At 37.2% G+C, this 27,468-nt stretch overlaps 1 protein-coding gene across 2 annotated transcripts in view; it reads right to left on the reverse strand.

Moving 5' to 3' along the window:
- The window catches only part of LOC114658415 (cadherin-4-like), a 2,147,065-nt gene that overhangs the window by 1,207,000 nt on the left and 912,597 nt on the right, over window positions 1-27,468 (reverse strand). For both annotated transcript variants that reach the window (XR_007936098.1, XM_051932859.1), the window contains exon 7: window positions 11,497-11,641. Coding sequence is in view for 1 of the 2 variants with exons in the window: in XM_051932859.1 (XP_051788819.1) it covers window positions 11,497-11,641 (145 nt within the window). In the remaining variant the exon portion in view is untranslated. The remainder of the gene's footprint in view (window positions 1-11,496; window positions 11,642-27,468) is intronic.

A 27,468-nucleotide genomic window follows, 5' to 3' on the forward strand; every position in this document is an offset into this window, starting at 1 on the left:
GTACGTTTATGAGGAGGCTGCAGATCACAACGTTGGAGATTCTTTTCCAAGCAGCTTTGCTTCATGGAGGAGTGTAGATCTCTTTTCATAGATTAAACAAATATGTGAGATGTGTCCTCTGAGCCCCCACTGGGAAACATTGCTTTGCAGTATCTTTAACGTTCATGGTCTCAGGTCAATTTTCTTACTTACGGTTGTCCCACATGTAGGTAGAAGTTCATTTTTTCCCCAGTTGAATTGTATACCCTATTGGAAGTTTGAGACACAAAAATGATAAGGCAGAAGAAAATGAAGGCAGAACATTAGTTCTGTCTGGTAGGCTCTTACTATTACAGCATCATCCATCTTTGCTGTAATTTTCAGTATATCCTTAGTAAACCAAGAGTTGTATTTTGGTGGAAGGTGGAAGTAAAGAATTTAGGGATAATCATTGACTCTGACTCAAACTTTAATCACCTATTAACCAGATTACGAGGACTTCATTTTTTCACTTAAGGAATTAGCAAAAGTTAGACCTTTAATAACTTTATAAGACGGTGAAAAACTAATTCCATGCTTTAGTTTTTAGTCGACCTATATTACTGTAATGCACTCCTGAAAGGACTAACCTAAGAAAGACATCAAATGGTTGCAATTAGTGCAGAATGCAGCAGTCAGAATCTTAACTGCAAAAAGAAAATTTGAGCATATCTCACCAGTTTTAGTTTCATTATAATGGTTACCTGTGTCATTCAGAATTGACTTTAAAATACCATAAAATGTTACCAATGGTTTATAAAGCCTTAAATAATCTTGCTCCATTTTAGAATGCCTCTCACCTTACATTCCAAATCACAATCTTAGATCTTCAAATGAGTGTCTGCTTATAATTCCAAGTGCAAAGCTTAAAAGAAGTGGTGAGGTGGCCTTTTGCTATTATGCACCTAAAATCTGGAACTTAAAAAACAACTGCTAAAACTCCATTATTTTAATATGGATTTTTCATAGCTAAATTGTAGTTGTATTCCTAATAGATTTTATGAGTATAGAATTATTATATTCTTCAGGGGTCCACAACCTCTACTAATACCCAGTATTCTCAGCTGTCTTTTCCGGTTCTTCTGTGGTGGTGATGTGTGCAACCACCAATTGATCAAAGCACCATGCAGCCCCCTGAGATGATGGAATGAAGGCGGGTGTCTCAGCTGTCCACAAGATCAATTTCATCAATTCCTATCAAGTGAAGCATGAAAACTAAGAGGTTTGTTTTATGAACATATATGTTAGGTAGAATGCCCAGTGGAGGCTGGGCCATCTTTTGGCCTGGGAACCCCTACAGATTTTTTTTCCAGCCTAACTAGAGTTTTTTCTTTTATTTTTCTTTTTTTCTGTCCTCCCACCATCTGACCTTACCTTGTTTTGTTGTTACTTATTCTTTAATATTTTTGCCTAATCTTAATTGTTTTTCTTTTCTTGTCATTTTCTCTTTGTCATCTTATAAACCACTTTGAGCTACACTGTTGCATGAAAATGTGCTTTATAAATAAATGTTGTTGTTATTAATTTCTGACATACACTTTAACATTTGAGGAAATTATTTAGGCCATTTTTGACAATGTTTTTCAGTGAGACTCAATATCAGTTCTTGGAATAAGTTTATACCACATTAACATGGGCACCATATTAATATTTTAACATGATACATAATTTACTAAAATGTCCAAAAAAAGTGCAATTTGTAGTAAATTATGCCTGGGGTGCAACATGAGAAATGACAATTTGCTGTTAAGTTTCAGCAAAATCAATAACTTGCTTCATTTCCACTTTCCGTAGATTTCAACCGTGATATGTTTATTTTGATTGCTTTCTTCCCTGGCATTGCTGTATTTTTTTAATTTCAACTTTAAATCACAATTTCCTTTTATTGAACAGTTGTCTGCTTTGTTCCAGTATCCATTATTATTTTTCTTTCTTATTTCCACTTCTATAAGCTGCTTGTTGAATGTCTGTCATTTAACCCATCAACAATGAATGACAAAATATTCTGGGTAGAACTGAAATCTGTCTCTCACTCTAGACAATTTGAGGAGACTCTATATTCAGTATAGCAAATGGCTCCATTGTTCTTTTTTTATTTAAGGTGCCATTAAACATATTCATACCCTTTTTTCACATGTTCAATCCAGTTCACAGTTAGAACTGGAACAGACCTATTCAGCCAAACAGAGATCACCAATTCTATCCAATTAATTCCTCCAAAACAACATCAAGCCAAATTGTAAACATTCCTAGAGTCTTATTGTTCACCACACTACTTGGTAACTCATTCAATGTGTCTATGGTTCTCTGTGTGAAAAAATGTTCTAATATTACTGAGAATATTACCCTTACCAAGTTTCCAACTCTGCCCCTATGTTCTTGTTGGACTTATTTTGGAGTAACCACCTCAATACACTGTTCATTTATAATTTTCAACCATGTCACTTCTTATTCTTCGCTTAAACTGAAAAGGTTCAATTCCTACAATCTTATCTCATAAGTCATACGAGTCACTCTTCTCTGGAGATTTCCTAGTGCTGTTATCTTTTTTGTAGCCAGAAGGCCAAAACTGCATAGAGTACTCCAGATGATGCCTCATTAGTGCATTATAAAGCCTAAGAATAACCACCTTTGTCTTATACAATACACTTTATTTCTATATCACCTAACCATCTGTTAACCTTCCTAATTGCTTTTGAACACTATCTGGAAGTTGATAGAGACTTCTAAGTCCTTCTGACAAGGGGTATTTTCAAGTTTCAGACCTCACACTGTTTATTCAAATCTAACACTTTTACTTCCTATGGGTAATATTTTCCAGTTATTTACATTAAATTTCATCTGCCACAAATCGTCCCAAGCTTGTATGCTGTCCAAGTCCCTCTGTAATGATTCAACACATTCTAGATCAGGGGTAGGCAACGTCGGTCCTGGAGTGCCAGTATGTGCAGGTTTTTGTTCCAACCCAGTTCCTTAACGAGAACTCAATTATTGCTGATGAAGCACATATTGCTTAAGTGACATTTTAATGCTTCATTTTAGTGGTCTCGCTTGTTAAGGTTCTCCAACCTTAATTGCTTATTTCAATCTTAAACTGCTGCATTCAGTGTTTTAATTGCTCCTTATTAGCAATAAGATGTAAAACAGGGGTAGGCAATGTCGGTCCTGGTGAGCCGCAGTGGCTACAGGTTTTCATTCAACCCAATTGCTTAATTAGAAACCAATCATTGCCAATCTCAGACCTTATTTAATTTTATGGCTTGTTAGTCTGTGCAATGTAAGGCTTTTATATCGTAGATTTTTTTCCTTTCCAAGGATATCATCCAAATGATTTGAAGCCTAAAACAGATCATTTTCAGTCTGTCACATTTGTGTTTTATTAAATCAAACAGTGCATGATGAACACACACAGATGTAATTGGAAAAAAGCTAGCTGGAGAACTGCTGGCTGCTTTGTCTTTTACATCTTATTGCTAATAAGGAGCAATAAAACACTGAATGCAGCAGTTTAAGATTGAAATAAGCAATTAAGGTTGGAGAACCGTAACAAGCGAGACCACTAAAATGAAGCATTAAAATGTCACTTAAGCAATATGTGCTTCATCAGCAATAATTGAGTTCTCGTTAAGGAACTGGGTTGGAACAAAAACCTGCACATACTGTGGCACTCCAGGACCGACGTTGCCTACCCCTGTTCTAGATTATCCATCAATCCAACTAGCATGTATCATCTGCAGACTTAACCAGCTTGTTATATATATTCCTATCCAAATCATTTATATTTATTAAAAATAGCAGCAGTCCTAGCTCTGACCCCTGAGGGACACTATTCTTAACATCACCAATTTCAGATAATGCTCCTAACACAATATCCCTCTGCTTCCTGTGTTTTAGCCAGTTTTGCACCCATCTAAACACTATATCCTGAATTTCCACTTCTTTTAGTTTGATGTAAAGCCACTCATGGGAGACCTTATCAAATACCTTCTGAAAAATCAAGATAAATACAATCATAGGCACTATTGTATCCTTTTGTTGCTACCTCATAGAATTTCAACATTTTAGTAAAACATGACCTTCCCTCATCTAAAGCCATGCTGGCTGCTCCCTAAAGCTCCTGTTCTTGCCATGTGCTGTTTAGTCTTCTCCTTAATAATTCCTTCCATTAATAATACACTGTGGTGGGTGGCTGGGGGCTGTGCCAGCCGGGACGCCTGGAAGGACCGGGAGAGGGACTATGCCTCCCCTGGACCACGAGAGGGCAGCCGCCCTGGTTTGTATGGGGGCCACAGGAATTGAGCATGGAAGCTCAACCCTATAGGGACCCGTGGCCACCGCCAGGAGGTGCCTGGATGATTAAGGAGCCCTGGATGTCAGCACTTCCACCACACCCGGAGATGCTGGCTAAAGTAATACCAGGAATACCCGGAGTGCTTCCGGGTGCTCATGTGGCACTTCCACCACATCAAGAAATGCCGCAGGAAGTTCATCAGAGGGCACCTGGAGCACGTCCAGGTGGGGATAAAAGAGGCCGCCTCCCTCCAGTCAGGAGCCGGAGTCGGGAGGAATAGGACGAAGCTCGGAGGAGAGGAATGGAGGTGGTGAAGAAAGGACTATTGGAAGGCCCGGACATAGGGGTGTTTGGTGTAAGGACACTGGGTTGTGTGCGGGACTTGGATAATTGTAAATAGTGTAAATAAACATGTGTGTGTTTTTGAACCACTGGTGTCTGCCTGTTGGTGTTCGGGCTGATCTTCCACAACACGTTAGACTTACTGACCTGTGGGGTTACAGTGACTGGAACTTATCGTGGAAGCCTTGGGGACAACACTAGAAACAGTCTTTTGCCAGTGTACTGAGTACATACAGTATTTATGCCATAACAGTCACTAGTCACTTATACAGTTTCAAAATAGAGCCTGGATTTAACCTAACAATTATAACAAGCTCAGAACCATTGCTGTTCCTAGCCTTCATTAAAGCATGTCTTTTAGTTACTACTATGTAGTGTCAAAGGCGTTACAAGCTGTTAGACTTGGCCATTCTTGTTCTGACCTCTGCATACTCGTGACCCACCAACACCTGCCTACATGCTTTTTCGATTGTACTGTCTGCACTTGGGCTGTCAAATTCAGATTGTTGAGCACCTCAGGTATTCATTCCAGCCACTTTCTTGATATTTAACCAATTACTGCAGCTAAAGAAACTTATTTTTTGACTTTTTAATATGGAGAAGCTTTATTTGCTTCTTCTTCTCTAAAAGGCAGGAAAACAATGATGGAATGAAACGTGAAACAAACAGATGGCCATTTAATTTGACCTCTTTTGCACCTATGTGTTTGTCATGCAAATATATTTTTCAATAATATACCTGAAAATAGAAAAGTGAAGGAATATTCATCTGTTCTGGTCCTCAAAAAAAAAAAAAGACAGTAATATGAGAAAAAAGTGTTTTTAAAATGTTTGCGTGGCACAGCGAGAAGCACAAACAAAACATAGAATTAAATAGCTTGTTTGGTTTTTAGTGAAAATGGTAGCACTATAGGAACTGAGTTTGAGACCTCTGGTCATCTTCTGGCTTGCTCTGCAACTCATTATTTTTTAAGTGCTAGTAACAAAACAGGAACCAATTAGGGCTTGTGAATTTTAAAAAGCAGGCCAACTAAAATGAAGGCAAATTAAGTACATATCCGTAAACTGGCTACTAATTAAAGTGCCAAGAATGAAAACCCTCTAGGATCTGAGTTTGAAACCCCTGGCCTGCACATATGATGTTGTGTCTGACTAAGCAGTCTGTCATGTGTGAAGAGCATATCTGTGTAATACAGCAATACAGTGGCCTCCTAGTATATACTGAGCTGTAGAGTTATGGGTGAGCCATGAGTGAAATCTGGAATAGAGAGAGAGTAGATCACACAGTCATAGAGACCTGCAATTTCCTATTGTACACATGTACTGTATATGACACAAATGCCAGATTCTTTTTTGTAATTGCCTGAACCTTAGAAGTTAAAAGCAGAGTTCATCTTAAAAATGATATCCCTGCCTGGTGTGACAATATCACTATATTCACAAAATGCTCTGAATTGTAAAAGATGAATTGTCTGTCTGAGTGGATTTTCTGTAGGTGTTGTGGTTCTCCACAACTCAGCATATTGAGTCCACTGAGACAACAGCACTAATCCCTGCATCTCCAGCATATACTTTAAAATGAATAGATATAAATTTAATTGTATTAAATGCAATATAAATGTTTGTTGTTTTTTGGCCTCAAAATACAGTAAATGGATAACAAAACAAGCACAGAATCTAAACATGAATGGCCCCTCAGAAAGCACCTATCATTTGATCCCTCAATGTACCTGGTACAAATGGAGTGGAATTTCTTGCAAAATGTGAAAAATCTCTAGTATTTCTTTCAAGATGACTTTATGGTTGCGTTAATGGATTACATAACAGAACCTTACACTTTCATGCCATTAAGATGATATACATTTGCCATTAGGAGATAAGAAAAGGAAAATGAAAACAAATGTCCAGTAACTGATTTCTAAGGAAGGCCTAATTAATGCCTAAAAGTGTCCAAGTGCCATTTCTCATTAAGGCTCCAAAGACCTTAATAATCACAAAAAATATACAGCCGTATCAAAGAACAGCATTGGCACTTCTGAAGCCTGCTGAGAGACCTCGCATATTCAGCACAGATCTAAGAAGTAGGGCCAGCCAGAAATCTGCAGAGGAGTTCAGCCGTCATGTATAGAGCATCCCGCGACTAGCGTCAGCCAAGGGAACATGCCTTTAAAGTGTCAGGAGGTTTCAGGGGAATTTCCTCCAACGCACATCTGGAATCAAACCACAAACAGTCAGCGAATTCAAGCGTGGCAGGTAGACAGTCAAGATTCGTTTATTATGGACACCCACAGGATAAAAGTTTTGATCAATGTCTTTCTTTTCCCAGATGTATTCTTTAAGATTTAAGAAATGCTGTTGATAAGAATAGTGAGAAAGGACACCAGCAATACTGCTTCATTCACACAACTAAGCCTGAAACAAAAATGGAAAGGAAGAGGGCAGACCTGCAGATGGTTCTCTCTCTGTTAAGAAATGATCTTCTCTACTCAGGTTTCCTTCACCTAATTGCCCCATCAGCAACTCAGTGATAATTATGAAGTTTGTGTAACAATTCAATTTTGCATGACATTAACGGTTGTATTGTTTACAAGGTCCAACTAATGGGTAATCCACAGTTCAATGTCTGTGTCAACCTATGTGTCAACCAATACGACCTTACAGGTTGTATTATTTGCCAGGGTCCGACTAATAGATATTCCCTTTCTGAGGATGATATTGCACAACCTTGCCCTCGGTTCACTGCAGGCACTATAGAAGGTGCGACATCTAGATTATAATTCTGCTTCAAAATTTATAGATACTTTGAGTAAATCGAGTGTAATTGCGGAAAACCATTCAGATCAGTTAACATCAAATGTAAATGTGGAAAACAATTTAGATCAGCTAACATCACAGTATAATGTGACCTTGAGAGATGCTCTGGACACAGTGGCTCCCTTAAAACAAAAGTGATAAAGCACATAGAAACTCTCCCTGGTTTAATGAAAACACTCGAGCTCTTAAATTAGAGTGTCGAAAACTGGAGCGCAGATGGAGAACAACAAAACTACATGTCTTTCAAATTGCATGGACAGAGAGTGTTAATAAATATAAAAAAGCCCTCTTTAAAGCTTGATCAGAATACTATTCCTACATTAATAGATAACAATAATAAGAATCCTCGGGTACTGTTAGAACAGTGGGCTAAATTAACAAATGGAAATTAAGATCAACAGTGCAAAATACCAACAGATATTAGCAGTACAGACTTTATCCATCCATCCATCCATTTTCCAACCCGCTGAATCCAAACACAGGGTCACGGGGGTCTGCTGGAGCCAATCCCAGCCAACACAGGGCACAAGGCAGGGAACCAATCCTGGGCAGGGTGCCAAGCCCACCGCAGGACACACACAAACACACCCCACACACCAAGCAAACACTAGGGCCAATTTAGAATCGCCCATCCACCTAACCGGCATGTCTTTGGACTGTGGGAGGAAACCGGAGCGCCCGGAGGGAAACCCACGCAGACACGGGGAGAAACATGCAAACTCCACGCAGGGAGGACCCGGGAAGCGAACCCAGGTCCCCAGATCTCCCAACTGCGAGGCAGCAGCGCTACCCACTGCACCACCGTGCCGCCCTACAGACTTTATGAACTTCTTCAATGAGAAAATTAAAAATATAAGATCCCAGATCTCTGCATCACACTACAAACCAAATACTAGCTTAGCAGACCCTGTCTCACATTGCACTCAGCAACTTTAGTAATTTTAATCCTGTAACTGAGCAGGAAGTCTTAACTTTAATTTCTAATATGAAGCCCATTACTTGTTCCCTAGATCCAGTGCCAACAAAACTAGTAAAAAGTGCAATGAATGTTCTTGCAGTGCATATTCTAAACATTATCAGTAGTTCATTATTGCATGGCACAGTACCTGATACACTAAAAGTGTCAGTCATTAAACCATTACTTAAAAAGTCAGACCTAGACCCACACATACTAAATAATTATAGGCCTATTTCAATCTACCGTTTCTCTCTAAAATACTAGAAAAAGTAGTCGCCAATCAGCTTCAGTCACACCTTACGCATTACAATTTATTTGAGAAATTCCAGTCTGGTTTTCGCACTGGTCATAGTACAGAAACGGCACTAACACGGGTTGTAAATGACATTCTGATATCCTCTGATGAAGGAAACTCCACTGTAATTATGTTGTTGGATTTAAGTGCAGCATTTGACACCATTGACCATTCTATTTTACTACACAGGCTAGAAAATGATGTTGGGCTTACAGGCACTGTGCTCGCTTGGTTTAGTTCTTATTTATCAAATCGATTCCAATATGTACAGAAATGTGCTGACAGTACTCCATCATAATACACAGAAGTTCAATATGGTGTCCCGCAGGGCTCAGTACTGGGACCTTTACTGTTTTCAATTTACATGCTTCCACTGGGATCTGTCATTAGGAAACATAATATTAATTTTCACTCATATGCAGATGACACCCAGTTATACCTTTCATTTAAATCAGATGAAGTTTCTCTGATGCTGTCTTTAATTAGTTGTGTTAGCGAATTAAAGGAGTGGATGAATGAGAACTACTTGTCTTTAAATACAGATAAAACAGAGATGTTAATTGTTGGAGGGAATGACACTAATCATAACAATATTTTGTCATCATTTAACTCAGTTGGAATCCCAATTAATTTTACTGAATCAGCCCGCAATCTAGGAGTTATCTTTGACTCTAGAATGTCATTTAAAGTGCATATTACAAAGTTGTCCAAAACATGTTTCTTCCATCTTAAAAATGTTAGGAAACCTAAGGCTCTTTCTAAATAAACAGGATTCTGAGAAATTAATTCATGCATTTATCTCTAGTAGGATTGACTTCTGCAATGCAGTGTTCACTGGATGTTCAAACTGTTCTTTATACAGCCTCCAGTTAATACAAAATGCGGCTGCAAGAATTATTACAAGAACAAGAAAATACGAACACATAACTCCAGTTCTTAAATCCTTACACTGGCTCCCGGTTAAGTTTAGGACAGATTTCAAAATACTTCTTTGAACATATAAAGCATTAAATGGCCGAGGTCAGGCTTACTTGTCTGAACTTATCATGACTTACAAACCAGAGCGCACATTAAGATCTCAAGATGCTGGTCTGCTTATGGTTCCAAGGATTATAAAATAACAATGGGAGGTCGAGCTTTTAGTTACAGGGCCCCCTAAACTGTGGAATAGTCTGCCTGCTACTATAAGAGATGCCCCTTCGGTCTCAGCTTTTAAATCCCGGCTGAAGACTCACTACTTCAGTTTAGCATATCCTGACTAGAGCTGCTGATTAACTGTACATACTGCATCTCTGTTGTTAGTCATTAGCACTAAAACATAAGTAACATGATAGTTAGAATTGGATACTAACCCTCACCTATTCTGTTTCTCTTCTCGGTACTTAAATGTGGCACTTGGTGCCACGGCCCACGGGCCAAGTTGTTTTGCCTGCCTAAGGTAAAGTCATCCCTGAAGGAGGATCGCAGGAATCGTGAGAAAGAGGGGTCCTTTCATCGGATTGGCTGGCCCAACACTGTTTCAGCCGTGGAATGGCCAAATGGGGCAGGCAGCTTGATGGATGAGGTCTCCAGGGAGTCTAAAATTATCCAAATCTTATTATGTGATATCATCCATCCATTTTCCAACCCACTGAATCTGAACACAGGGTCACGGGGGTCTGCTGGAGCCAATCCCAGGGCACAAGTCAGGAACCAATCCTGGGCAGGGTGCCAACCCACCGCAGGACACACACACACACACCCCAAGCACACACTAGGGCCAATTTAGAATCGCCAATCCACCTAACCAGCATGTCTTTGGGAGGAAACCCACGCAGACATGGGGAGAACATGTAAACACCACACAGGGAGGACCCGGGAAGCGAACCCAGGTCCCCAGGTCTCCCAACTGTGAGGCAGCAGCGCTACCCACTGCGCTACCGTGCCGTCCTATGTGATATCATCTACTGTTAAATTCTGCTCCGTACTTCTAAAAAACTTGTAATTTTTTATTGAGGATTTGTTCTGTTCTGTGTATAGTATTGTATTGACCCCATTCTTTTGACACCCACTGCACGCTCAACCTACCTGGAAAGGGGTCTCTCCTTCCCAAGGTTTCTTCCATTTTTCCCTACTAGGTTTTTTTTTGGTAGTTTTTCCTTGTCTTCTTAGAGAGTCAAGGCTGGGGGGCTGTCAAGAGGCAGGGCCTGTTAAAGCCCATTGCGGCACTTCCTGTGTGATTTTGGGCTATACAAAAATAAACTGCATTGTATTGTTTTGTAGAAGGTTTTTGTAGCTTGACTTAGTAACTATGCATCTCTTCTTTAGTGCTTCTCAGCTGTTATTATATTGTACAAGGCACCTGCTTTCTAACTGATTTTTTTACAAAGTGATACGGAAATGTTTATCTTTAGACAGAATTATTTATAAATAAAGGACAGCGCACAAGGGAATGTGTAAAGGGTCATAGGGAGTGAGGTTAAATCCCAGAGACAAGGTTCTGGGCACTAGATAAAACACTACAGAGTATGCCAGAGTGTGATCCACATATTCAGATCAATGACACTGAACTGCAACAGATGCCATATTTTTGGCTCAATATGATGTGTCGTAGGCCAGGACACAGATATGCTTCGTATCTTGTTGGCAGTAGCCCACTAAATATAATCGGGGAACCCTGCCAGGATTACCCTGGAGATAACGGATTATCCAGAGAACAGGCAGGCCATTTATAAATGAAAAACTCTCATCTTATTTCCTGGATAAAAGTAACACATTACTGCAGAACCTTTGGGTTTACCTGGCTTTGAGCCTTCATCCACCGATCCATTGTAAACCTGATTAAGGAACTCCGGCCTATTGTCATTCATATCTATCACATAGATGTATAGGTCGATTGGATTCTCCACTTTGTTGCCATTCATGTCCACAGCGTGAGCTCTGAGCTGTTGAATACATAAGAACAGGAGACATGTGTGATATATGCTGCCTATAACTATGAAAACTATAAGAAATTTAGATACAGAAAAAGTAGACTATTGGGGTCCTATACAGTCATAAAGTATACTGCATAATATACTTTATACTTAAAGAACCTGACTGTAATCATAGTTACTTTGTGAAGCAAGTAGGAGAGGGACATCAGTAACATGAATAATCACCACAAGAGGCATACAACATTTAAGTCAGTTTAATTTTATACTACACTGTACAAACCCCTAAACATGAAATATCTTCAACATAAAAAATATTAAAGAAAACCACACAATATCTATTATTAAATCACCAAAACATCATACAATATATGCATATATACACATGTATAGTTAATTCTTAAATTATAAACACAAATTTTAAGATATTAATATAAATAACACACAGTAAGTAAATGATACTGTATTCTTCAGAAATAGAACTAGATAGTAAAGGAAGAGAGGAAAAATAAATTCAAATTTAAATTGATTCATGACAAAAAAAAAAAAATCACTTCACATCCATTAAGGAGAGGCAGGTGAACACTACCAGTCCAAGTGGTCAACCATCCCCACCACAGATACTCCATCATGTCATTAAATGTAAATTATCATGATTTCTATGGAATATGGTGAAGATCTGATGTGGCTCTGTGGGTAGCACTAATGCCTCATAGATCCCCTGTCCTGGAGTTAAACCCATGCCAAGTCACTGTCTATGAGAATTTTACCAGTTGTACCGATGTTTGCCTGGGATTTTCTCCCACATTATCTAAGATATGCAGTTTGGGTATGAACATTATTCAACTTTAGGATGCCTTTTACAAAAAAAAAAACTGATTTTAAGAATATTTTTGTGCCATAACCTGAGCCAACAATAAAAAGACATCTCTAATAGAAATGCTTTTTTGAAAAAAGCCTAGAGTTGTTACACTAATCTTATACGAAACGATAAATTTGAAATAGCTTCATGCTTCCTAAGAATATTTGGTCCAAAATCGAATCTTAATTTGACTTAATAACATGTTAACAATGGATAATCTGAAGGAAATGTGGGAAATAACAGTCATTAATTCAATTTGGTATACACTAAGCTGCTGCTCCAAGGAGTTTTCAACAGTCTAGTTTGATTTGGGTCTAAAGTCAGGTGAAATATTTCACTTTAGAAATAATTTTTAGACTTTCCCTTTCATTATTAACTTCATTTTGCAAATATAGTATGTGCAGGAAGTAACATATTGTGCTCCAGTAGTACTAAGGCATAAGGCAGAAAGCTTTATCTAGTCCCTTATAAACTTATCAGTAGAAGGTAGCATTATGCCAAATATGCTTTTTTATTTTTCAAGATGCTAAGTTTAATCCAGACAGCTTTTCTCACTGAGGTTTTTAAGGCATAGTCTCCTTTGGTAAATAAAGAAGGGCATATGGTGAATGGTGACCTCAGTGTCTTCTCCTTGAGAAGGTAAAGCTCCCGGGTAGACGACAGCGCTCTGTCAGCTAAGCTATACTTGCTCAGTGGAAGCAATCCAGGCTTTTACTGGGTGAGCCACAGGATACCTTTCTGCTTATGGCTATGTTTGATATCACCTTAGGGATCTGACAACACACCATCGCAGAGTAAGTCAAGCAAGTGAAATACTTCATGAAACTGAATTGGTCTCTAAATTAGCAGGTCAGAATTGAAGTTCACGTTTATTGTCATGTGTAGAGAAGTTAGTGTACATTGTACAAGCAAATTCTTACTTGTGTGTCTCATGAGAACAGTAGCAATAATGCAATACCAACGAAAAGCACAGCAAATCAAAACATTACTTACTGGAATGTAGGTTCCCTGAAAGCAGAGCTTTTTTTAAAAAACAGTTTATGTATAGCCACAGTTAATTGCGCTTCCTGCTAAAAACACTTAAAAATGTTTTTCTCTCTTCTGTGACATGTTCCTTTAGAGGGAGCAGAGACACTACTATCATTTTAATCATTTCCTATTTTTCGAGGTTTAGCTGATTTCATTAAACAGATCATAAATTCCCACTGTCCCTCGCCATTAAGACAGTGACTCTTCGGGGCATATGACCAAAGTAGAAACTAGACATATAGCATCTTTAAAGGCCATCACGTACTAGCAGGAAATAAAGAGACCTGAGATGTGAATTACGTAAACAGGGAAGAGCATGAGTGGAAATCATTTTTGCAATACTTAATGGGTTAGTGGCTTGATTTCATATATAGTATTGAATGTGTTTGTCTTTTAAAAAAAATCTCAACATTGCTCTCTGGATCACAGGATACCTGTATTATTGCCTTCTCAAAAGGAAGTTGTGCCTCCATAGGGGAAGAAACATGCAGAACCAATAATGGCTCAATGAAGTAGCAAATATATAGCTGCTCTAAATCAAATGGACAAGGCACACAAATATCCTGAAATCACTTCTTCTAATACAGTTTTACAAGGGGTATATATTAGTCATATTGGGCACAAGGCAGAAGTCCTAGATGCCATGCCATTTGCTGCTGAGCATATTTACTCAACACAGATTAATGCATAGCCAATCATCCGCCTTACATGTGCATCTTTCACAAGCAGAAGGAAAACTAGAGTACCCGGAGAAAAGATTAACTAAAAAGGACATCAGACTTAAAACTGATAAATAATAATCTTCAAACAAATTATGGTCACTGTCACTGCTATACTACTCATCCTAAATTCATTCATTCATTCATGCATGCATTCATTTTTTAAACCTGCTTATTCTAGGACAAAACAGGGACCAACAATGAAGATGGAGTCTGCCCATCCAAAACACACATATTTATACACATACTAGGGGGGCAAGTGCTCCTGGCACCTTCGGCAGCCAACCCCCCTGGCGCATTCGACGCCCAACCCCCAGTTGCGGCCAGAATATTAGTAAAATCTGTAAAGGTACAGAAGAAAAATTATTATTTATTGGAGTCAAAATCACAAAATTCTATAAATATGTAAAAGAAAAATGAATTATTATTTCTCATGAAATGAGAATAAAATATTTATTCTCTTACCGATTGGAGTATTCCTGTTAAACTGAGGTCAACTATGCTTCATGAGTAATTATAAGAGACTAAATAAATAATCTGTTTGTTTTAACTGACATTCTTATAGATAAAAAAACTTTTTTAAATAACAGGAAAATCACGTGAAAACTAAAGTGGTATGCAATGGGTCAACGTAACTTGACCTTCAGCTAACTAAATCACCTAAATACAAACATTGGTTTTATGAGTAGATCATTTTTTTTAATAGTTTGTTCCTTTGAAAGAAAGTTTACTCGATCAAAAATAAAAACCACGACCTTCTTGATATTAAAACCCACGACTTTCTTGATATTTTAGTTTATAATTTAAAAACGGAATAAGAATCTGAAAATCTAACATCACATTAATGTTCAATACATTCTGAAAAGAATGATACCAAACATATATATGTAGGTTTTAAAATAAGCCCAAATTAAAGCATGACAAAAAACGTGACATAAAAACGTAACATAAAATTGTTGCACTTTTAGGCTTAGGATTTTATACAGTATATATAGAGTAGACAAATTCCAGCTGCATTATATTTAGACATGTATATTTTAGAAAATATATTGAGCAGCAATCACCCAATTTGCTGTACATTATTATTATTATTATTATTATTATTATTATTATCCATCCATCCATTTAGTGAATCTACTGAATCTAATTCTGGTTACAGGAAGGAGGATTATATCCTACATCATAAGGAACAAGGCAAAAACTCACACTAGATGGGATCACCAGTCCATCACTGGCACACTCACTTAAATATTCACAATCACTTACATGACCACAGGAGACACACCTAACCTGAAAAAGTGGACACAGGCATTGTCTGAGGTAGACTATGAACCCACAACTCTGCAGCTAAAAGGAAGCAGTGACAATGATGGCACACCTCGGCTGCTCTATGCATAAATGGTTTACTGATATGCTGTTGGCAAGATAACTGGGGACATCATTATTTTGATAAACTATGATCATACCTTATGGACCCAAGTATCTGGAGTAACACCCAAATGATGTTTTTAAAAAAGCAATAACATTTTTTTCTAACTCTTACCCTGTAAATGACCCCACTCTGTTAAGAGTGAATTTTGTTTGTTGCAGAATTCCTCTGAAAACAGTCTTTGCGATTAATGCACTGCAGCCTTTTAAATTGTCTCAGACAGCACTTTGCGTGGTCTTCTGGTTACCCAGTCTGACCTGGGAGCTATTCGAGACATCAGATACCCATCTAAAAATGTCACCCTAATAACAGAAAAGTGGTCTTAGACTTCCTGGTACCACTGCACTATCATGTCTCAGGTGCCTCAATGCCCATCACTGGACTGGAATAGTCTAAGTACTGTACTTTCAGTCATGTGTCAATAGAGTTCTAACATCTTAATCGTAAAACAAATTGGCGTAGCACAGCAGATATCTGCTCTGGAAAAAAACACTGGGAGGAAGTATTTTAAGATCAGCCAAATAAACAGCTACACATAAAACAGCTGACTACCATTACTGAGAACATGCAGAAATTACAGCCAGCACAGCACTGTTCTGGAGATGTAACATGCTTTAGGCTTCTGTCTTATGGAATCTAGTTTTTGTGTTTCCTCCTACATCATCCACTAAACTGTAATTCACCTGAAAATAAGGATGAGTCCTGTGTTGATATTTATCAAGACTCTCAGTGTGATGCAAATTTGGACAGAACGGTAGTAGTAGTAAAAGTAAAAGTAGCCGTACCAGTAGGATTAAAAACATTTGATTCATTTTTCTAATTAAGGATTTAGAACAGCTCCTGAGCTATACTAACTAACTAGGAGCTGCAAGAAGATAGCATTAAGGGAGAGATCAGCCCTAAGATACCAGGAAGGATGGAATATTTTTTGAAACACTGGACAATAGTGAATTTATAAGAAGTTATCAATCTGACACAGATGGAATAATATTTGCAACAAATCTTGTACATCCATGTGATCATTCCATTTTCTCAAAGAAACAATGCACTATCAGCAGAAATGAAAGTGACTGTAATGGTATGTTTTTGGCCACAGTGAAAAAGCAGCTTTGCAATAAATGAGATTTGGGTATGTCATAACCAAACATTTATCAAAATTTGCACCAAAGTTAGAACATCCTTACAACATGTGAGGTAACACACAGATTCATACATTTCCCCATGATGCCATATATATATATATATATATATATATATATATATATATATATATATATATATATATATATATATATATATATATATATATATATATACTGTAACAAAAAAACAAATTTATAAAAACTCTGGGCAATGTGCAAGTCAAAAATGTTTTCAGAAACTGATCAAAGACATGTTGATTTGGATCAAAAATAGGACCCCATGTGGGAGTCCTTAGTAGTGGGTAAAACTCCTATTGTTACCAATACAAGCATCTATGCCTAACTGAATGGAGACATACTGTAGATGTGCCAAACTTTGCTCAGTGCCACTTTTAACCAAGCACTATGCAAGCACAATACCTCTATAGGGGGACAAATGGCTTATGGAGGATCGGGAGTAAACTGCTTCACTAACAAAAGTTCTGACATTACATATATATTCACATGTGATGTCAACTGTGTTTGATTAGGAATTGCTTTCTTGGAAAATGGTACAAAGTGTGTTTTCACAGAATACCCTTCAATGGGGAGAAAGATCACCTCAGCATATTGTTGGCTAAACGGATCTTAACAGCAGCAAAGAAAACTACGTACTATAGCCATTGGTACCCCAGCCCCGCCCCCCCAGGCATTTATTGTTCTGATAATGTCACACTCAAAAATACTGTAAATATTGCACTTGTGTGTGTCACTTGTATGTATTAATTTTGTGGTCATTCACTGCAAAGAAGAAGCAGATTCTTCTAGAATAGACACAACTACTAGAACAATAGCACAACTACTATCATAGACTACTCAGGCTACACAACTGTCTAGACATAATCAATGATATCTTGTAGATACTGTAATGGATGTTGCAATTTGAATCCCACCACTTTAATTTATCAACACATGTTCTAAGACTTTGTTTGGCAGAGGACATCACATCTCTGTTTGTTATTAAAAATGCTGACATACTGTAGATGTGTTGCCTACATACTGTATGTGAATAAACCCAAATAACCAATAACTGTTTAAACAGACGATAAAAGCAATGCATCTTGTAAACAAACACACCTGCTGTGAATGTGTTTCAATAAGAGCTATTTGTCTTTAAACAAACACTCTGCTTATCTGAAACATTTTATTGTAACCTAAGCCAACGCATGCATTATCATTAACTCAAACAGTACAATTAATACAGCAGAAATTAGAGAAGCAAGAAGTTCATGATTTCATCTCTTGGTTCTTCCTAAGGAGCATGCCAGTGAAAAACAAAAATGTTAGGATGTTCATATTTGAAATGTACATTTTTAATAAAATAATTTGATACTACTATTTGATAATTTCATACTATATCATGTGTTCTTATGGTAGATTGGTGAAATTCAGGAAAATGAGATAAGGTCAGTTCTTGAAAGCTTACTTGAAATTGCTAAGACTTTCAATTGTAGCAATTAAACTTTCTTAAAGGTAAGGTTATTACTCTCAGAGCTTAAGTTTTAAATGTAAGTGTTCCTCTGAACTGAAGTAATTATATTATAAAAAGTCTGCAGTCTAACATAATAACTTGAATTGACATCTAAACCTTAAAGAAACCTGCTCATGAGCACAAAAGAAAAAAAATGAAAGGTGCAAGTAAGCTTGAGGTTTAGCAATTTACTGTTATTGCAGTACAGCTGCAAATGTGTGTAAGTTCTCTAAGCCTCTACTCAAGCAAAAGCGCCACACAAAAATTAATTGAATTAAATTCTTCACTCTGAAAAGAAACAGCTGCAATTAAGGAAATGCTCTGTCAATCCCACCATGCCATGTAAACTAGGTTTCTTCATAACATCAGGATGTGCCTGCAGTGTACATAGTAAGTGAAGTAGCTGGTCAATACTTTCTCTAGTAATCTATTCCATGACAACAAAACCATTTAGAACTAGAAACGTACAGAGAATGCAGGAATTTTGCACAATTGAGATTTTCTAGTAAGAACAGGACTCTGTTTGTCTGGACATGTTTACATAACATTTATTAAATTACAACTAGCTGGAATTGCAGAGAGGATCACTGGACTCCCCATGACTGGGCAATACTGGCATCAATGGCCTGTAATCTAAATCATAAAATACTGAAAGCTCCATCACCCAATGATTATATTAAAAATGCATATTAGGGACCCTCAACACATAAAGACATTGGTAAGTCCAAATTATTGATGGTTAAATAGTATCTCCAATAGCACAGAGTTAACCACAGTACTCTCTTCTCACTTGGCTTAATAGAATCTTGTATGGAAATGCGGGCTGTCAACTGATATCACTGCATATATAACAAATGACAACCACAGTTTTCAGTTTTCTCAAAGGAATCATTTTATGACTACCTTTTTCTGTCTGTTTAATTGATATTTGAAGCCAAAACCAGCTTTAAGAGCATCTTCCTTTGAAAGAAAGTGTCCTTTTACAGCAATGCATGGAACTAACAAAAACAAGTCATGACTGTGTGAATGTGTTCACACAGAATCAAGGGCATATGTTAAGACACACATCCATGACTTAGGAAGAAAGAACGTCTTGGTTGGTAAATATGTATCCTGAGATGTAGTTGTAAACAGATGTATTTTCAATAAATATATTGTCCAATACTGAGAGGTAGTGGAATCATACAAGGGCAAAACAAAAAGCAAAGGCAATTTAATAATAATAATTCATTACATTTATATAGCGTTTTTCTCAGTACTCAAAGCGCTATCCACACAGGGAGGAACCGGGAAGTGAACCCACAATCTTCCACAGTCTCCTTACTGCAAAGCAGCAGCACTACCACTGCACCACCTGTAATTTGAAAATTACATGGTAACCTCAATTAATAGAAGCTGATGCAATACAATGTTTGCAATGGATTATGAGTAGTTTGAACCCACACAGCGTAGTGTTCTGCCGTTAGTCTAATTGAAGCCAAGGTCAAATGAACAACGATGCACTATAGCAGGATTGCACCATGGTTGAACAACGCGCTATAGTGAGATTTCTTTGGGCAGAAATTCACTGAAATTCACTGAAGGATGTTGGCTCAGTTTGGAAGTGAAAACAGAATGACTCAACGAAAAGTTTATAAATGGGTAGAAAAGTTTAACGTAGGAAAAACAAACAAAATAAACAAAGCTCAAGCTGGTTGAACATCAAAATTGCACACACAAGCCCATATCAACATGGCAAATATCTTAATCAGAAAAGACCAATGAAGTATGATGTCCACTGCAGCTGCACATTTGGATATCAGCTATGGATCTCTACATGCCCTAGTGCACAATTACTTGGGTAGTGTAAAGTTTGCACAAAATGGGTACCCAAACAGCTTACTGGTCTGCACAAGCAACAGTTCAAGGCGGTTCTGACCTTGCTGGTCCATGACAATGCACATTCCCATGCAGTGGCCACAATGGTGGAGGCAAAGCAACAGCTGTGGTTTGAACATCTACCACATCCCCCTTACAGCTCTGATCTAGCACCATGCAACTATCACATTGTCGGTCCACTTAAAGAGGCTCTATGCAGTCACAAGCTGACCACTGATTATGTGGTTAAGGAAGAGGTACAGACCTGAATTCAGGAGCAGTTGTAAAGCTTCTTTTCTCAAGGAATGAAGAGGTTAGTGGAATGATACAAGAAGTGCATTGGCCTGCAGGGAGACTATGTGAAGACGTTATATAACTGATATGTTCATTTGCTCGCAAATACTGTTTTTTAAGTTGCCTTTTCTTTTTTGATACTCCCTCGTATATGGCATGAAGTGAAATTTTATGTTATATCTAATACTGAATGAATGCTACCAAATATGAAAATATGCCTGACACCATTAGTGACCCAATGCATGCTTTAATTTCTGATAAAATTCTGATCTCAGTTTCCTTACATTGTGATAGATTCAAAATTGAAAGAATGGAGAGCAAAGGCTATTATCCATGAAAACTATAGGAACTACACATGTTGGAGTGTGACTTGTAATAATGCACAGCTCTTTATAGTCTATAAAACACACATTTGGTCTCTGAAAATTATATTTTACACAATTTACAATGCATTTTTAAGTGTGTAGCTGTATAAATTCTGATTTTTCAGTTCTTGCAACAGCATAGCTAAATGCATGTAAAAAAGGGAGAGGAGTAAAGGTCACTCTGCAAGCATCATATTTGTTAGACCTGTGAAGAAATGAAAGTTTCTTCTAAGATAAACTGTTCAGAAATGTCATTCTTTATTTTATATGAAATGGAAGAAAAGATTCCCTTTGCTGGATTTTTTTTAATTCTATGGAGAAATGATTAGATTAAGTTGATCTTAAAAAATATAGATAGATGGAGCTGCCAGATTATCATTTAGTAAGGATAAATGAGTCCTTCCCAGAATATTGGAACAATATATTTTGTACAATGCTGAACACACGAGGCACATTCAGCTTAACCTTAAACACTTTCAGTAATTAGGCTGAACTGGCCACAGTTTATTTAACAAGCCAAAGGAGGGATTGAATGTGGTCAGTTCAACTTAATTACTTAAGGTTAAACTGCAAGTGTCTTATATGTGATCAGCAGAGTTCAACAGACATGTATTAGCACTTCAGAACGAGGGCCTTCATGCCTCCCATACTTACATTTCTAAATGTGCTTATGTCATTTATAAGGTCAAAGAAAGGCCAGAGACTATCCAGGAAGTAGAATAAAGTGTCATCTACCAATCAAAGAACTGCATCTATCTATCTATCTATCTATCTATCTATCTATCTATCTATCTATCTATCTATCTATCTATCTATCTATCTATCTATCTATCTATCTATCTATCTATCTATCTATCTATCTATCTATCTATCTATCTATCTATCTATCTATCAAATGGTACCTTTTAAATCTGTTTAAAGAGAAACATCAGGGAACATGATCATCTCACAGTGCTTGGAGTCCAGATTGATTCCTAGCTTTTTCTCTTTGTTGCCAATATGCAGTATGTCCTGCACTGTCCTGGCACCTTAGTCAGAATCAACTCCTGTCACAAGGCTCTCAACCCTGAATGCCATAGCAGATTTTTGATGGCAGTCATTGTTATAATGTCTTCTTCTCATCTTTGACTTACATATTTTAATGCATTCAGTGTATCGCATTTAAGACATACAATGTATGAGATGCACAACCCAACCACATGGGATGCACAAACCAATGTGTTTCTTCATGCCAGTCCCAAGCCCAGAAAAATTGTGGGAGTTACATCAGGAAGGGCATCTGGTGTAAAATTTTGCCAGATCAACATGCGGACAACAATACAGATTTCCATACCAGATCATGCGAGTCCCAGTTTAAAAATGACTGCCACCAGTACTGTTAGCCAACAGGGTGCTGGTGGAAATTGGGCTATTGTTGGCCGAAGAAGGAGCAGAGGAAGGGGGAGACATGGCTGGAGGAAAGAGGAGAGGAGGAAGGTAAAGAGAGTGGAACTGTGGGTAGGAACTTTGAATGTTGGCAGTATGACTGGTAAGGGGAGAGAATTAGCAGATATGATGGAGAGAAGGAAAGTTGATATATTGTGCGTGGAAGAGACCAGATAGAAGGGAAGTAAGACTTGGTGTATTGGAGGTGAATTCAAAGTGTTCTATTATAGTATGGCTGGGAGGAGAAATTTGGTAGGGGTTATTCTGAAGGAACAGTATGTCAAGAGTGTTTTGGAGGTGAAAAGAGTGTCAGACAGCGTAATGATTATGAAGCTGGAAATTGGAGGTGTGATGATGAATGTTGTTAGTGCATATGCCCCACAAGTCGGGTGTTCGATGGATGAGAAAGAAGATTTCTGGAATGAGCTGGATGCGGTGATGGACAGTGTACCCAAGGGAAAGAAAGTGGTGATTGGAGCAGATTTCAATGGACGTTGGTGAAGGGAACAGAGGAAACAAGGAGGTGATGGGTAGGTATGGTGTCCAGGAGATGAATGATGAAGGTCAGATGATAGTGGATTTTGCAAAAAGGGTGGGCATGGCTGTGGTGAGCACGTATTTTAAGAACAGGGAGGAACATAGTGTGACATACAAGAGTGGAAAAAGATGAACACAGATAGATTGGTGTGATGAAGATGGATAGGATTAGAAATGAGTACATTAGAGGGTCAGCTCAGGTTGGATGGTTGGGAGACAAAGTCAGAGAGGCAAGATTGCGTTGGTTTGGACATGTGCAGAGGAGAGATGCTGAGTATATTAAGAGAAGGATGCTAAGGATACAGCTGCCAGGGAAGAGGAAGAGAGGAAGGCCTAAGAGAAGGTTTATGGATGTGGTGAGAGAGGACATGCAGGTGATAGGTGTGACAGAGCAACATGCAGAGGACAGGAATATATGGAAAAAGATGATTCGCTGTGGCAACTTCTAACGGAAGCAGCCGAAAGAAGAAGAAGAATATATGATATTCACATGAAAAACCAAATCTCTGCTACCATCAGGTTTTGTTTCCTTTCCTGTATTTAATTTTCCTTAATTAGTCTTTCACTCAAAGACTGCCAACCTGTACTAACATTCTATTATTTTTAAACATCAGATTTCCTTAATTTCTGTTAACAATCTGCTGTCCTTCAAAATAGCAGTAATTTTTTTATGAAATCTGAAAATGATAAGAACATCTTGTACCAAATCCATTTGCATACACGATAGTTCTTAAATTATAATTAGCAAGAAAAAAAGAAAAACACTTTGTGAAACCTGTCTAAAATGCTTATGACTGGATATGTTTCTCAGTAATAGCTGCCTTTTTCAAAACCTCAAGTGCTCTTTACTCCATCATGTTGGGGTGTTAACATTCACAAGGCTTGCATCAATTCCTTTACTGTACAGTGGCAGGTATTTATTAGATAGATAAGCTACAATTTAATGAAGCCTGAAAGGGCTCATTGAATTGTCCTTCTTTTCCTTTAGAAGCTTTACAAAATAATCATATTTACAAAGCAACAGTTCATTCGGATCACCAAAAAATGAACCAATGTGGGCTGAAACAAGAGGTTGTCTTTCATTCTACAAGCTGATATGATAACATGCCATACAATTTCTGTGTTTGCCTAGCAGTCATGTTTATAGTTTGGCAGTATACAAACTTAAAAAAAAATCAAATAACTCAGTTGGTATTCCTATTAGTTCTCTGTTACATCACATTTAACATGACTTACTTTATTTATTGTGTTATAGTACATGTATACAAAATATTTTTTATCATATTAAGGTACTATTTTGAAATCTGGTGGTCCTAAGTTAATGCTGCTGTCTCACATATCTGGCATTCTGAGTTTGAATGATATGTACATTGACTTTTGTCATGTTTTTTTTCCTGATCCACCAGTTTTTTCCCCACACATTGTTTGTCAACTCTAAACTGGTCCTGTGTGAATGTGAATGTGGTTGTGTGTTTGCCTTGAAGCCAATGCTGATTGCATAGTCTCTGTTACCCCAGGTCCCTGAGTTGGAGTTAGCGGGTTTAAGAAGTTTCTATGTAATATTTTCTTAATGTTACTTTGTGCCATTATTTAAGGGGGCTGTAGAAATAAAATTCATATTATAAATTTAAGCCTTTACCATTCATCTCTATATCATTGCAGTTCTTGCATTGGTAGTTTGGACTCTTTTCTACTTCTAGTCAATCAGACATTATATTACATTCAGATATTTACCCCTGCAGAGGTCTATCAAAAACATACACAAGTGACACCTTGCATTCAGCATTCCAGAAAAAGAGTGATACTACAGCTCTATGTATAATTGACTCTCACCATACCAAAGAGCCACTGTACCCAGTCATTATTTAGGGCGTGGATGTGGAGGTGGTTCACTGTTACAAATACTTGGGGGTCCACATGTAGGATAGGCTTGACTGGTCTTGTACCTCAGAGGAACTATGTCAGAAAGGCCAGACTTTACTTTTGAGGAGACTGCACTCTGTTGTGAGTAGTGACATTCCACATATGTTCTACAACTCTGTGACTGGCCATTGTGATATTTTTATGCTGTGGTGTGTTGGGTCTGTAACATCACTTAAAGAAAGTCCCACTAAATCAACAAGCTCTTTAAGAAGGTAGACTAAATTATGGTACAGTCTCTCAACCTGTTGGAGGTATTAGTGAAGAAGAGAATAAAGACAAAACTGATAGCCATTATGAAAAGTACTGTATATACATCCTCTCTGAATCTCGACGTTTTAGACCTCCCTGAGTCCGATTTACTTTCTTATAGGAAAAGTATTGTAATTGTCCAAATATTTGATTTCAAGATTATGATGAATCTCAATGTTTTAGTGTCTGTCTGTGTGTGTGTGTGTGTGTGTGTGTGCGTGTGTGTGCGTGTGTGTGCGTGTGTGTACGTAAACATGTTAACCTGAGTACGCTTTCACTTAGGTCAACCAAATTTTGCATACAAATATTAGGTACAAAACATAGATTCCATCAACTTTTGAGCTATTTCTGCTAACTGGAAGTGGTAGTTTTTTATCCATGCAGCTGCAGAATCTGATTTATTCAACTTTACTTTTATAATAATTGTTCATTGTATTATTAATTTGATTTGAATTGTTGTTGATGGTTCTTTAATGCACATAATATAAAAATATAATCATTGTCTTGTGGTTTACTCCTCAAATATCCATCCCCATATCTGAGTATACAAGAAAGTCTATGGGAGACCACTCCCGATTTTTATCTTTAGACAAGTCAGACGTGTTATTCTTTTTTGTAATTCTTGTGTGTATTTGATGGGGTGTCAATATTTCATTGTTATAATATTTTTTGACCTTCTCTAACAAGCTAAATGTCCACCTTAAGACTAGTAAAGATCTTAAGCTCCTGCAAAACTATAATGGGCAAAGTTGTTCAGAAAATGAGTAGATGGAAGGTACTTATGATGATGATATCAATTAAATTATCTGCGAAATAATAGTTTAGGATGAAATTCTCTAAGGTAGAATTGATCACGACTTTGAAGTTTTAAAGGTGACAAGGTTCCAAGGAGAGATTTACTCGGAATATAATGGTAAATGTAGGTCAACCATAGAGTAAGGAGCAGTCGCTGAATTTTCTTTTTTACTGAAGCATCTACAATCAGTGTTTTTATACAACATAGAAAACCCTTCGGTTTTTGAATACAAGGTAGCCTAAGAATTCTCATATTTTTTTATATCTTTTACTTCCTTATGGTTAGGATTTCTGATGGTATGCATAAATTTATAATTTTAAAATGAACTTACTTTTATCCTTTCAAATATTTATTTCTTTGTTAGAATTAAGCACAGTAGATAGAAAGTGACTGAAGTTTCCCATTGCCACAAAGTAACCGTACAGAAAGGTAACAAAACCCGTAAGTTATCAAATATTGAAATATTTGATAGCTTATGTTATATGGACAATACAGTAACAAATATAGATTTGTGTTTGTTTGCAACAAAAATAATCACAGGAAGACTAATAAAGATCTATCTATCTATCTATCTATCTATCTATCTATCTATCTATCTATCTATCTATCTATCTATCTATCTATCTATCTATCTATCTATCTATCTATCTATCTATCTATCTATCTATCTATCTATCACTTTGCATATATTTTAAAATTATAACGAGCAGTGTAGATCACTAGTTCATTCCAAACACTGATTTTCATGAAAACCAAGTTTCCTTGAGACTTTATCATCATTTCATGCCTCCTTTAAGAGCTTCAAAATAGCAAAGAGCAAGTAATGGCACTTCAACTATATATAATCATGTGATAGAAATGTACTGTATAAACACTAATGGTTGATGTTCAGAATTTCAAGCCTTCATTGCATAATTCTTATTCATTTACATTCACTGCCATCAACTCATGCACACCGACCAGATGTTCACCATAAACTCCATCAACTTATGATTTCATTGTCATTGTTACAGATTTTATTATCTGCTTCCAGGTACTGTATTCATCACTGAATCTATGTGAGTGAAAACATTTATCATTTACACTTAACTGGCAGGCCATATATGGAAATGCAAATTATTCATTTACATTATATACAGTACAGTAAAAAAGTTCTAGGACATCAAAGAAAATTATTTTTAAAGCTATTGATCTGGCTAGCATGTGATGATTTGCTTGTAAAACCAATATATAACACTTGAACAAATACAAATAACAAGTAACAAGAATCTCCTGTGATTTAACAGGTAAGTATTTTCATGGCATCCATTAAAATGCAAAACTGAAGCAATTAGCTTTGCCACACTCTTGCATAGTTTTCCCCTAGTAGTCCTGTGGTAAGTTCCTTAAAGGGTTTTCCATAACTCCTCTTTTGACTTCAGCTTAATTTTATTCTTTTCCCTGTTCTGTTTAAGAGATTCCGCACAGCTTCAGTTATGTTGAGGTTGGGATCTGAGGTAATCAATCTAATACTGTTATTGATTCATCTGTAGATGTCTGTTCCAAAAAGGTCTTAGTTTTATTTGTAGTTGTTTTTAAGCTGAAAACTGATTTTTCCTACTTATTTTGCCCAAAATCATTTTCCAAAGTCACAGCATGATAAATCAAAATTTATTTATATTTTTCAGCAGTCATAATTCTGATAATTTTTGATACGATTGGC

This window comes from Erpetoichthys calabaricus, chromosome 10, assembly GCF_900747795.2.
Source record: "Erpetoichthys calabaricus chromosome 10, fErpCal1.3, whole genome shotgun sequence".
In the NCBI taxonomy this organism is placed as follows: Eukaryota; Metazoa; Chordata; class Cladistia; order Polypteriformes; family Polypteridae; genus Erpetoichthys; species Erpetoichthys calabaricus.